The 13,589-nt window shown below is 44.9% G+C and overlaps 1 protein-coding gene across 2 annotated transcripts in view; it reads right to left on the bottom strand.

The window, feature by feature from the left end:
• The window catches only part of wnt11 (wingless-type MMTV integration site family, member 11), a 113,346-nt gene that overhangs the window by 19,107 nt on the left and 80,650 nt on the right, over positions 1 to 13,589 (bottom strand). Inside the window, exon 6 of one of the 2 annotated variants that reach the window (XM_072576815.1) lies at positions 7,721 to 9,088. The exons of the other annotated variant lie outside the window; for it this stretch is intronic. Within the exon in view, the coding sequence (XP_072432916.1) occupies positions 8,914 to 9,088 (175 nt within the window). The 3' untranslated portion in view covers positions 7,721 to 8,913. Of the gene's footprint in view, positions 1 to 7,720; positions 9,089 to 13,589 lie in introns of those variants that run through there. 2 annotated transcript variants of the gene reach the window in all.

Genomic DNA, 13,589 nt, shown 5'->3' on the forward strand with positions numbered 1-13,589 from the left:
TACAGTATGAGAAGAGAAGTGCTGATTGGTTGGCAAATTGACTTCTTTTTTCTAGGTTGGGAGATTTCATGAATGGGGGGGGGATATTTTTAAGGAGCGAGGAGAGAGATTTAGAAAAGACATGAGGAACAATTTCTTTACACAGAGGGTGATTCATGTGTGGAATGAACTTCCTGAGGAAGTGGTGGAGGCAGGTACAGTTACAACGTTTAAAAGACATTTAGTACATGAACAGGAAAGGTTTGGAGGGATATGGGCCAGGAGCAGGCAGATGGGACTAGTTTTATTTGGGATTATGTATAGCATGGACAAGTTGGACTGAAAGGTCTGATTCCATGCTGTATGACTGGAGACTAATTGTTCTTTAACCAGAACTTGTTCAGGGTTTATTGGAACGCTGTGTCTCCTCACATGAGGAATAATATTAAGGTTTTGGAAAGGGTGCAAAGGGTAGTCATTTGGAGGAAGGATTACTTATCAAGACGGGCAGAAAGCGCTGAGATTCCACGTTCAGATATAACCTGTGTCTGGGTGGCACATGGATCAAAGTTCATTGGAAACTGAAGTGTATGTTTTGCATTCCACTTGTAGATTTCTTTTCCCCCAATGGAATGGGTTAGGAGAGCCCAACTTCACAATCAGAGGTTTGTGTAAGGCCAGATCTGAGCTTGATCTGAGACGTTGACTCTTTCCACAGAGCCGGTCAAGTGTGGAGCTGGATAAAGCACCGCAAGTCAGGCAGCATCAGTCCTGACGAGAGGTTCAGACCTGAAACATTGACTCCCCTTACCTTCTGACACTGGTTGACCTGCTGTGCATTTTCCCAGCTCCATAATTTCTTGACTCTGACTTTCCAGCATCTGCAGTCCTCAGTATCTCCAAACTCTTTCCCCAGAGAATCTAAACTAGCTGCTGGCTCATGAGGCAGACACAAAACTCACTCAACTCCTTCATTTTGGGAAAGCAAATCTGAGCAGGACGTATACACTTAATGGTAAGGTCCTAGGGAGTGTTGCTGAACAAAGAGACCTTGGAGTGCAGGTTCATAGCTCCTTGAAAGTGGAGTCACAGGTAGATAGGATAGTGAAGAAGGCGTTTGGTATGCTTTCCTTTATTGGTCAGAGTATTGAGTACAGGAGTTGGGAGGTTATGTTGCTGCTGTACAGGACATTGGTTAGGCCACTGTTGGAATATTGCATGCAATTCTGGTCTCCTTCCAATCGGAAAGATGTTGTGAAACTTGAAAGGCTTCAGAAAAGATTTACAAGGGTGTTGCCAGGGTTGGAGGAGTTGAGCTATAGGGAGAGGCTGAACAGGCTGGGGCTATTTTCCCTGGAGTGTCGGAGGCTGAGGGGTGACCTTATAGAGGTCTACAAAATCATGAGGGGCATGGACAGGATAAATAGACAAAGTATTTTCCCTGGGGTTGGGGAGTCCAGAACTAGAGGGCATAGGTTTAAGGTGAGAGGGGAAAGATATAAAAGAGACCTAAGGGGCAACTTTTTCACGCAGAGGGTGGTGCATGTATGGAATGAGCTGCCAGAGGAAGTGGTGGAGGCTGGTACAATTGCAACATTTAAGAGGCATTTGGATGGGTATATGAGTAGGAAGGGTTTGGAGGGATATAGGCCAGGTGCTGGCAGGTGGGACTACATTGGGTTGGGATATCTGGTCGGCATTGACGGGTTGGACCAAACGGCCTGTTTCCATGCTGTACATCTTTATGACTCTAAGCAAAAGCTGGACTTGTTTCTCCGGATCACAACTTGTCAAGTTTTAATGACGATCCAGAGCCAGGACGTCGCAGTCTAATGATACGGGAGGAGGCCATTTAGGGCTGAGATGAGGAGAAATGTCTTCACCCAGAGAGTGGGGAACCTGGGGAATTCTGTGCCACAGAAAGCAGTTGAGGCCAAAACATTGAATATTTTCAAGAAGGGTGGACGCTTGGAATTTGTTTCCGTTAGGGTGGGTGATTAGGACCCTTGGGCACAACCTTAGAATTAGAGGGGGGTCAATTTAGAATGGAAATGAGCAGATATTTCTTCAGCCAGAGAGTGGTGGACCTGTGGAATTCATTGCCATGGAGCGCAGTGGAGACTGGGACATTGGGTGTCTTCAAGGCAGAGATTGATAACCTTTTGATCTATGGGAGGAATTAAGGGCTATGGGAGAGTGTGGGTAAGTGGAATTGAAATTCTCATCTGTCATGATTAAATGGTGGAGTGGACTCAATGAGCCAAATGGCCTTGCTTCCACTCCTATGTCTTACGGTCTTATGATATGGTTTAAAGGCTATAGGGATCAAACATAATGGGAGAAGGCAGGAACAGAGTATCAAATTAGATGATCAGCCATGATGCTGTTGAATGGCAGAGAAAGACTGAAGGGCTGAATGGCCTATTCCTGTTCCTATTTTCTGTTTCTATATAAAAGGGTTGGTGCTTTTGAATCTGATGGCAGTCTGACTGATCCGGATTAGCTTTGATCGCAGAGGGACTCCCAGCCAATCATCCTCACCGGGAAGAGATGGGAAAGAGAGCCCTTCTCTGTTCATCGTCATTTGAATGTTGGTAACTGCCCAGCACGTCTTTGAATAATGCCATGGGATCTTCCACCTTTGACTGTGCCGCACTTCCTCAGTCCCTGGCTGGGAGAGCCGGTCCGGATTATGAATCGCCCAGAATGAGACCAGAACTCGAGATTCATTACAGATGATAGAAAGTAAAGGGAGTTTTCCTGGGACAGACCACTTTCTCCCATACCTGTTAACTAAATGGAATTTGGAACTCCAGGCAGGTGAATTGCTTGTGAAAATCCTGTTGCAATCTACAAGCGTGCTCTGGTTATCCTGTGTTCAAATACAGCCAGAACCAGGCGGCTGTACTTGTGTGAGCATACTTACCTGTGTGTGCCAGTGTGTCTATGTGCATGTGTACATACATGTGTAGGTGTATACATGTGTTCATGTGTATGCGTGTACATGTGTATGCATGTATGTATAAGTGCGTGAATATCTTTTACATACACGTGTGTGTATAAGTGCTCACGTGGATGTGGATGTGTGTACATGTGTATGTGCTCATATGTGTGCATGTGCAAATGTATGTACACATATATATGTATTTGCATGTTTGTGCATGTGTGTACATATGCTCATGTGTATGTGTACTTGTCTATGTGTATACATATAGTTGCATGTACATGTGCGTGCATACATGTGTGTACTTGCCTGGGTGTGTGTGTGTTTGTATGTACATATCTATGTGTGTGGGTAGGCACACATGTGTATGTATGCATGCATGTGTATATCCATGTTTGTGTGAGTGTGTGTGTTTGTATGTACATATCCATGTGTGTGGATAGGCACATACATATATATGTATGCATGCATGTGTAAGTACATGTTTGTGTGTGTGTGTTTGTGTGTGCGTGTGCGCGTGTGTGTCCCTGTCCAACTCTGTGTGTGTGCGTGTGCGTGTGTGTGTGTGTTCAGGGTTTTGACATTGATGGATTGCTGCATGAATGGTTAAATGAGCTGTGCCACAAAGGGCTCCAATCAGTTATTTTGAAACCGCAGTTTTCTTTATTGGGTTTTTGATTCAAGCATTAAATTTCTTGGCATCGTTCCCTTCAACTGCTAATTTGGGGCTCGCGTTCCAGGTTTTTGAACGCGCGTCTCCTTTATGGTGGCCAGACCTTTGTTTCCCCTGGAGGTGGTAAGGTCAGCAGACAGCTTTGCCCATGCTACAGTATCTTCTAGAATCATACAACACAGATTCAAACCCTTCATCCCATCCTACCTGTTTGGAAAGGCAGCAACTGCTGTTGACCCAAATGGACAGAGCCGTAAGGGCAGGAGGAGGTCATGCCTGTCCTGTTTAATAAGCCCATGGCTGATCTCATTGTAATATTAACTCCTCAGTACTCCCTATCCCGATAATCTTGCACCCACTTTTCTCAAAAAGAATCTCTGTGCCTCTGCTTTAAAAATATTGACTCTGCTTCTACAAATGTTTTGAGATAGAACGCCAAAGACTCATGACCCTCTAAAAGAAACCATTGTTTCTAAATGGATAGCCCCTGATTTTTAAACAATGACCCTTAAGGTCCTACAAGAGGAAATATCCTCTCTGCATCCATTATGCCAAGCTCCCTTAGGATCTTATATGATTCAATTAATTCATCTCTTATTTGTCTAAGCTCCAGGGGATACAAGGCTAGTCTGTCCAACCTTTCCTCATAAAACCATCCACTCATTCCAGGTATTTGTCTAGTAAACCTTTGCTAAATTGTTTCCAACACATTTACAACTGTCCTTTAATAAAGTGACCAGTGCTGCTTATTGTCCATAGCTGAGGCCATTTCCTACTCTCATATCGAATTACCTTACGAATGTTATTGAATCTGTTTCAGGTGATCAAAATGATCTGCAGCGTTTAAAGGAAATTTTCTTAATCTCCCCTTCAGTTCTTTTGCCAGTCACATTAAAATCTATGTTCTGTGGTTTCTGACCAACCCGTCAGTGGAAACGCATTCACTTCAGCATTCACTTCAATTTCCCCATGGCTTTGTTCTTTATTCCCAAACCCAGCTCTGTTTGCGTCCCTGTGTGATGGAGGCAATGGCCTAGTGGTGTTATCACCAGACTATTAATCCAGAGATGCAGGAAACATCCGAGGGAACTGAGTTTGGATGGTGACATTTGAATTCAATTTTAAAAATCTGGAATTAAGAGTCTAACGATGACCATGAATCTGTTGCCAATTGTTGGGAAAGCCCCAACTGGTCACTAATGTCCTTTGAGGAAGGAAACTGCCATCCTTCCCTGGTCTGGACTACATGTGACTCCAGACCCACATTAATGTGGGTGATTCTCAACTGCACACTGGGCAATTAGGGATGGCATTAAATGTTGGCTTAGTCAGCGATGCCCTCAACCTGTGAATGAATAAAAAAAATTTAGTCTAAGATATCATCCGACTAAGCTTCCTTGGCACCCTCTGTAAATCCTCGCAAAACAATGGTCCCCAGGATTGAAGGCATCACGGAATTGTAGAATTATAAAGGCATGGGGTGGCTCAGTGGTTAGCACTGCTGCCTCACAGTGCCAGGGACCCAGGTTCAAATCCACCCTTGGGCTACTGCCTGTGTGGAGTTGGCACGTTCTCCCTGTATCTGTGTGGGTTTCCTCTGGGTGCTCTGGTTTTCTCCCTCAGTCCAAACATATGCAGGTTAGGATGGATTGGCTTGGGAAATTACCCACAGCGTCCAGGGACGTGTAGGCTAGGTGGATTATCCGTGGGAAATGCACGGTTACAGGGATGGGTCTGGATTGGATGCTGTTCGGAGGGTTGGTGTGGACTGAATGACTTGCTACCACACTACAGGGATTCTATGATAGAGGCCCTTCAACCCATCAAGTCTGCACTGCCAAAAATACACTAGTACTGATCTTAGTCCCACATTCCCACACAGCCTTGAATGTTATGACATTTCAAGGACTCATCCAAGTACTTTTTAAAGTTGTGAGGTTTCCCTCCTCAACTACCCTCTCAGGCAGTGCATTCCAGACACCCACCCTCTTTGGGTGAATACGTTTTTCTTCAAATCCCCTGTAAAGTTCCTGCTTTTGATTTAAAATTGTGCTCCTTGTTCTTGACTCTTTGATTAAGGGGAACAGCTGCTTCCTATCCTACTGTCCATACCCCTTATCATCTCTACCCCTCCTCTATCAGCCTTCTCTGCTCCAAAGAAAACACCTTGAGCTGATCCAGTCTCTCTTCATCGCTGAAATGCTCCATCCCAGGCAGCATCCTGGTGAATCTCCTCTGCACCCCCTTCAGTGCAATCACATCCTTCCGATAGTGCAGGGACCAGAACTGCACACAATGTTCCAGCTGTGGCCTCACCAGAGCCCTGTACAACTCCATCTTAACCTCCTTGTTCTTATAGTCAATGCCTCATGCATCCCATAAGATTACAAATTGGATCCCAAAGCATAGGGGAAGAAGCAATCTTGGACAACCAGAGTGAAGACTTCTCTGTTAACAGGCCATTTTCAACATTGGTGTAGAAAACAGCCAAGTGCCTGCATGCAGAGCAAGTGTGGTGCACAAACCATTAGTCTCTCAGACATCATCTGCAGCGTTTCTAATGGATTATGTGCAGTTATTGCTTAAATAGAAATGTTGTGCAGAGATATAGAGAAAAATGCAGGAGATTGGCACCAGGGGATAGAACTAGCACAAACGCAATGGAGCAAATGGCCTCCTTATGCATCTGAACAATTCTGTGATTCTGATTCTGTAAAGGTCTGATGATGACCATTGCCGATTGGTGGACTGGTTCACTAATGTCCTTCAGGGAAGGAAATCTGCCATTTTACCTGGTCTGGTCTACATGTGACTCCAGACCCACAGCAAAGTGTGGTTGACTCTGGGTAATTAGGGTTAAAAAGTTTGGTACTGGAAATACATCGCAGGTCAAGCAGCTAGTGAAGAGCGGGAGAATTGACGTTTCAGGCAAAAGCCTGATTTTTCTGGGTAATTAAGGATGGGCTGGTCTAGCCAGTGACACCCACATCCCGTCAACAAATACTGAAGCTCAGTGAGAGTGATGTTTGTCTGTCAGCCAAGCAACCATTTTCTCTGCCATTTTCAATAGTTTTATATCAGAAGGAGAAATAATTGAAAACAATGACAAAAAAAATGCATTTTTTGTGTTGTGGTGAATTTTCTCCAGCAGTGATCTGAAGATCCGATCTTAAATTCCTGGAGGTGTCAAGGAAAGGAGGATTGATGGATGAAGAAAGACTGGATTAGCTAGGGATATGTTATCTGAAGATTAGAAGAATGATGAAGATAGAATCTCATTGAAATCTATAAAATTCTGTTAGGACTAGATGGGGTTAAAACAGGAGGGATGGTTCCTGATGATTAGGGAATACAGAACCAGGGGTCACATGTTAAGTATACAGAATAGTCACAATTTGGAGATGGCGGTGTTGGACTGGGGTGTACAAAGTTAAAAATCACACAACACCAGGTTATAGTCTAACAGGTTTAATTGGAAGCACAAGCTTTCAGAGCGCTGCTTCCAATTAAGCCTGTTGGACTATGGTAAAAACAATGACTGCAGATGCTGAAAACCAAATACTGGATTAGTGGTGCTGGAAGAGCACAGCAGTTCAGGCAGCATCAACGAGCAGCGAAATCGACGTTTCGGGCAAAACGTCGATTTCGCTGCTCGTTGGATGCTGCCTGAACTGCTGTGCTCTTCCAGCACCACTAATCCTGTTGGACTATAACCTGGTGTTGTGTGATTTTTAACTTTGTACGGAGTAGGACTGAGATGAGGAGAAATTTCTTCATCTAGAGAGTGGAATTCTGTGCCACAGAAAGCAGTTGGGGGCCAAACTTTGATCGTTTTTAAGAAGGAGTTAGGTATAATGTAGTTAGGGATCAAAGGGTACGTGGGAGAAAGTGGGAATGTGGCACGGAGTTGGATGATCAGTCATGATCGATCATACTGAACGGCGGAGCAGTCTCGAAGGGCCGAATGGCCTACTTCTACTCCCATTTTTCTGTTTCTATGAGACTCCAGACCAATTGTGGAGAGATGTCTAGAGGGATGGGGATGGCCGGGGAGGTCAGGATGACCTGGTAATCGATAAATGTGAAAGACATTTCACGAATGAGTATCAAGATGAAGAATAGGCTGGACATTTTAAAAATGTATTTTATTTAGAAGTGTTTTAAAGAGAAAAAAATAGGACATTGTTTTCACAAAAACCTTTATATTTAAGTCTCCACAAAAAAACTTAGAATTCTAAAGTCTTATAAATATTATTTTTTTCAAGATTTAAAAAAAAATTATCTTGTAGCCAGTAGTAGAAAATCTATTTACAGATTACATATGTACAGTCACTGCCAGAGAGCTGTGAAATTCCTGTTTGCCATTGCAACTGTTTGGGAGTTTGGTAAGTATCTGATTCTGATGAAAAATTATGATTCCTGTACCTGAAGATGCCCGGATCCCTACAGCTTATAGAACAGAGGAACTCTGGAAACTGTTTGAGCTATCTGGGTTCTCCCAGATATTCCCACTCCTGATTGGAAGCTCCATCTTGTGTGGCCTGTTCCTTGGTATGTACCATTCTGTCTATTCCCCTTCCCCACACCCCCATCCCGATTCTGCCAGCTTCACCTCTGCCCGCAGGCCGGATTTCCCTCCGCTTCCAGGGAATGTTCTCCTCGGTTTGCTCCTTCACCAGCCAACATCCCCGCACCCACTGTTGTCGATGGGAGGAGTCTTTCTGCTCTCTCCAGCGTCGAGGTGAAATCCAACTCTGGGCCGAGCTGTAGCAGTTCCTCGAGGTGGTCACATTCACGCTCCCTCCCCACCCGCCCACTAACCACATTTATCATCATGGGGTGGGGCAGTGGGGGGGGAGGGGGAAGAGAGAACAGGTGCTTGAGTGATTGGGAGGGGGTTCCCCTTGGGCCAGGAGGTCGGGTGAGGGGGGAGTGGGGCTAGTACAGTGGAAGATCAAACAATCGTCAATGCCCCCAACAACGGTTTCCCTTTGTTCCCTTTGCTGACATTTTCCTTCCTCTCCTCCTCCTTTAGGCCCAGAGAGAAGCAGAACTGGGCTTTGCGAAAGAATGTTAACCAGCATGTTCGGCACAAGTAACGTCTGCAGAGCGTTGGCAGAGAGCCAGGTGAAAGGTGGAACCCAGGAAGCTGACACATTCAGAACCTTCAAGGAGTGCCTCGTCGATTTATTGCATCCAGTGTCCCTGCAGATCTTTCCGAAAGAGCATTCAGGATGGGGGCTTTGCTTAGTGGAGGGTTGGCAATCGCAGGGAGGGTTGTGGGGTTGGGTGGGGGGGGCTGGAAGGGGCAAAGGGGTCACTTGCAGACGTATCTCTCCACTATCCTCTCACACCTTTTGCACGTCACGTAGCAGCACCAGTGGTACTTGCAGTGACAACGCTCCACCACTTTCTCCATGTAAGGGTTGTAGCCCCGTCCACAGCACATCAGGGTACAGCTGTCACTGCCATTGGATGTTTTGTTGCACTGCCTGAAAAAGGGGGAGGGGAGGGGGCAGGGAAGGGAGGAGTGTGGCGTGGACGGAAAGGAAAGGAAGAAGCAGAGATTTCAAATGAGTAAAGGTCATGCTCATCAGCCCCCTCACCATTGCATATTTTTCCAACAATAAATTCGGTCCAACCCACATTGGCCAGGCCAGCACTTATTACTCAATTCCTCACAGTGAAGTAGTGGTGAGCCGCCATCTTGAATCTAACTGAGTTGGTCAGCCAGACCAACCTGCCACCCTTCACCCGGTCTGGCCTATACGTGACTCCAAACCTTTGGAACGTGCTTGATTCTCAACTACCCTGTGAAGTATACAGCCAGTGATGGCCAGCAATGCCTACATCCCATGAAAGAATTGGAAAAAGTCAAGAGTCAACGTCATTTTGGGTCCACAGTCACAAGCATACCAGATAGGTCAAGATTGACAGATTATATTCCCAAACAGATGCTAGCGAACCAGATACAAGCGCAGAGAATTCTGGAGAAACTCAGCAGGTTTGGTAACAACTATGGAGAGAAACAAAGTTAAATGTTTCAGATCCTCAATGACACTTCTTTGGATCAGTGAACCAGATTTAGTGAACCAGAAACCAAAACAGAAGTCGCTGAAAAAGCTCAGCAGGTGTGGCAGCAACTGTGATGAGAAATCAGAGTCAATGTTTCGGGTCCAGTGACCCTTCCTCAGAGCGCAGAGAACCAGATGGTATTTTCCAACAAACTGGAAGTCTATGGGTCACTGTGCCAGAATTTCATTCAGAATTAATTTAATTAACTTATTTGAAATGTTCTAGCTGCTGCAGTGGAGATTGAACCCATCCCCAAAATCAATAGCTTGGATCTCTGGATTAGAAGTCTTGTCATTATGTTCACAAGGGTTTAGCAGAACAAGGGGAGATCTCATAGAAACCTATACGATTCCAATAAGACCAGACAGAGTAGGCCCAAGAACAGCATTTTGAATTGTTTTTGCAGCTTCTCTAATGCTTCCACATCCTTCCCAAAGTACATTGCCCAGAATTTACACATTCTCCCAAGGTTTCCTCCGGCTGCTCTGGTTTCCTCTCACAATCTAAAGATGTGCAAGTTAGGTGAATTGGCCATGCTAAATTGCCCATAGTGTTTAGGGATGTGTAGGTTAGGTGCATTAGTCAGGGGTAAATATAGAGTAATGGGGATTGGGTTTCAGTGGGATACTCTTCGGAGGGTCGGTGTGGATTTTCTGGGCCGAAGGGCCTGTTTCCACACTGTGGGGATTCTATGAAATGTAATTCTATGAAACAACATTCCAGCTGAGGCCAAATCAGTAATTTATTTCAACATCATCTCATTGTTCTTGTATTTGATTACCCTAATAACAAAGGATATTATCTGCATTATTAAAAGTGCTTTCAACATGTACCCCTAAATGACTATCCCTAAATCCCTCTGGGAAAAGACAGGATACTGGAGTTAAAGGTTATCAGATCAGCCATGATCTCATTGAGCAGTGGAGCAGACTCAATGGCCTACCTGTTTGTACTAGAAAATCACTAACGTAACACCCCCCCCCCCTTTAAAAAGGAAGTGAGGCAAAAGACGGAAAATTCCAAGTCGATTAGCATAACCTCGGTCGCAGGTAGGATTTTGGAGTTCATTGTGAAGGATGAGATTTCTGAATTCTTGCAAGTGTATGGGAAAATTCAGCATGGTTTCATCAAGGGGAGGTCATGCCTGACAAATCTGCTAGAACTCTTTGAGGAAGTAGCAAGCAGGTGAGACCAAGGAGAGCCAATGGATGGTCGTTTTATTCAGAATGTAAGGAGACATGGGATACAGGAAAATGTGGGTGTCTGGGTACAGAATTGCCTGGCCCATAGAAGACAGACAGTGGTGGTAGATGGAAAGTATTCAGCCTAGAGCTCAGTGGTTAGATTAGATTAGATTACTTACAGTGTGGAAACAGGCCCTTCGGCCCAACTAGTCCACACTGTCCCGCCGAAGCGGACCCACCCATACCAATTCCCCTTCATTTACCCCTACATCTAACACTATGGGCAATTTAGCATGGCCAATTCACCAAACCTGCACATTTTTGGACTGTGGGAGGAAACCGGAGCACCCGGAGGAAACCCACGCAGACACGGCGAGAACGTGCAAACTCCACACAGTCAGTCGCCTGAGGCGGGAATTGAACCTGGGTCTCTGGCGCTGTGAGGCAGCAGTACTAACCACTGTGCCACCGTGCCGCCCACTGGTGTTCCATAGGGATCTGTTCTGGGGCCTCTGCTCTTTGTGATTTTTATAAATGACTTGAATGAGGAAGTGGAAGGATGGGTTAGCGAGTTTGCTGATGACATGAAGGTTGGTGGAGTGGTGTATAATGTGATGGGCTGTTGTAGGTTGCTATGGGACATTGACAGGATCTTCTCAAAACTTGCTAACATTAACACGATGTAGATGATCGTAAAATGAAGGGTATGTCGGTTAGTTTGATCTTAGAGTAGGATAAAAGGTTGGCAAAATGTCAAAGACCGAAGGGCCTGTTCTGTGCTGTACTGTTCTATGTTCTACCTACCTGGACTTCAAGAAAGCCTTTCACAAGGTGCTGCACAGGAGGCTACTGAATAAGATAAGGGCTCATGGTGTCAGAGACAAGGTGCCAGCATGAATAGAAGCTTGGCTGTCTGGCAGAAAGCAAAGAGTGGGGATAAAAGGGTCCTTCTCAGGATGGCAGCCAGTGGTGTTCGCAAGGCTCAGTGTTGGGATCACAGCTTTTCACTTTATACATTAATGATCTAGATAAAGGAACTGGGGGCATTCTAGCTGAGTTTGCAGATGATACAAAGATAGGTGGAGGGACAGGTAGCGTTGAGGAGATGGGGAGACCGCAGAAGGATTTGGACAGGTTAGGAGAGTGAGCAAAGAAGTGTCAGTTGGAGTACAACATGGAAAAGTGTGAGGTCTTGCATTTTGGTAGGAAGAATAGAGGCATGGACTATTTTCTATGTGAGAGAAAATTCAGAAGTCCGAAGTGCAAAGAGACTTGGGAAATCTAGTCTAGGATTCTCTCAGGGTAAACTTGCAGGTTGAGTCTGTAGTGAGGAAGGCAAATGCAATATTGGTATTTATTTTGAGAGGATTGAACATAAAAGCAGGGATATACTTCTGAGGCTCTGTCAACTCTGGTCAAACCACATTTGGAGTATTACGCGCAGTTTTGAGCCCCGTATCTCAGGAAGGATGGGGTTAGGAGAAGGTTCATGAGAATGGTCCCAAGAATGAAGAGCGTAACATATGAGGAATGTTTCAGAACTCTGGGCCTATACTCGATGGAGTTTACAAGGATGAGGAGGGGATCTAGTTGAAACTTACAGAATACTGAGGGGCCTGGACAGATTAGATATTGGAAAGATGTTACCATTGGCAGAGAGACTAGGACCCGACGGTCTAGCCTTAGGTAAGACCTTTTAGAATGGAGATAAGGAGAAATGTCTTCAGCCAGAGAGTGGGGAATCTATGGAATTCACTGGTACAGAAGGCTGTGGAGGCCAGGTCGTTGAGCATATTTAAGACAAAGATAGGTTCTTGAATATCAAAGGGGATCAAGGTTACAGGGAGAAAGTGGGAGAATCGGGTTGAGAAACTTATCAGCCATGATCGAATGGTGGAGCAGACTTGATGGGCTGAATGGCCTAATTTCTGCTCCTATGTCTTAGGGTCTTATTTTAACTACGTCAATCAACCTACCCCTTAATCCTATATACCTTTAGATAATTCAAGACAGATTTAAGCCTAGAATCTCTACAGTGACAGAAAGAGGCCACTTGATCCATTCAGTCTGCACTTAAGTGTGTACAAGACCATTTTCTAATTCAGTATGTGGATGTACCTACCAGAGAAGGCGCAAAACTTGACCTACTCTTGGGAAATAAGGCAGGGCAGGTGACTGAGGTGTCAGTGAGGGAGCATTTTGGGGCCATCGACCATAATTCTGTTCGTTTTAAAATAGAGATGGAAAAGGATAGACCAGATATAAAAGTTGAAGTTCTAAATTGGAGAAAGGCCAATTTTGATGGTATTAGGCAAGAATTTTCAAAAGCTGATTGGAGGCAGATGTTCGCAGGTAAAGGGACGGCTGGAAAATGGGAAGCCTTCAGAAATGAGATAACAAGAATCCAGAGACAGTATATTCCTGTCAGGGTGAAAGGAAAGGCTGATAGGTGCGGGATGACTAAAGAAATTGAGGGTTTGGTTAAGAAAAAGAAGGAAGCATATATCAGGTATAGACACGATACATTGAGTGAATCCTCAGAAGAGTATAAAGGAAGTAGGAGTATACTTAAGAGGGAAATCAGGAGGGCAAAAATGGAACATGAGATAGCTTTGGCAAATAGAATTAAGGAGAATCCAAAGGGTTTTTACAAATATATTAAAGACAAAAGGGTAACTAGGGAGAGAATAGGGCCCCTCAAAGATCAGTAAGGTGGCCTTTGTGTGGAGCCACA

This window comes from Chiloscyllium punctatum, chromosome 9, assembly GCF_047496795.1.
Source record: "Chiloscyllium punctatum isolate Juve2018m chromosome 9, sChiPun1.3, whole genome shotgun sequence".
Classification (NCBI taxonomy): Eukaryota; Metazoa; Chordata; class Chondrichthyes; order Orectolobiformes; family Hemiscylliidae; genus Chiloscyllium; species Chiloscyllium punctatum.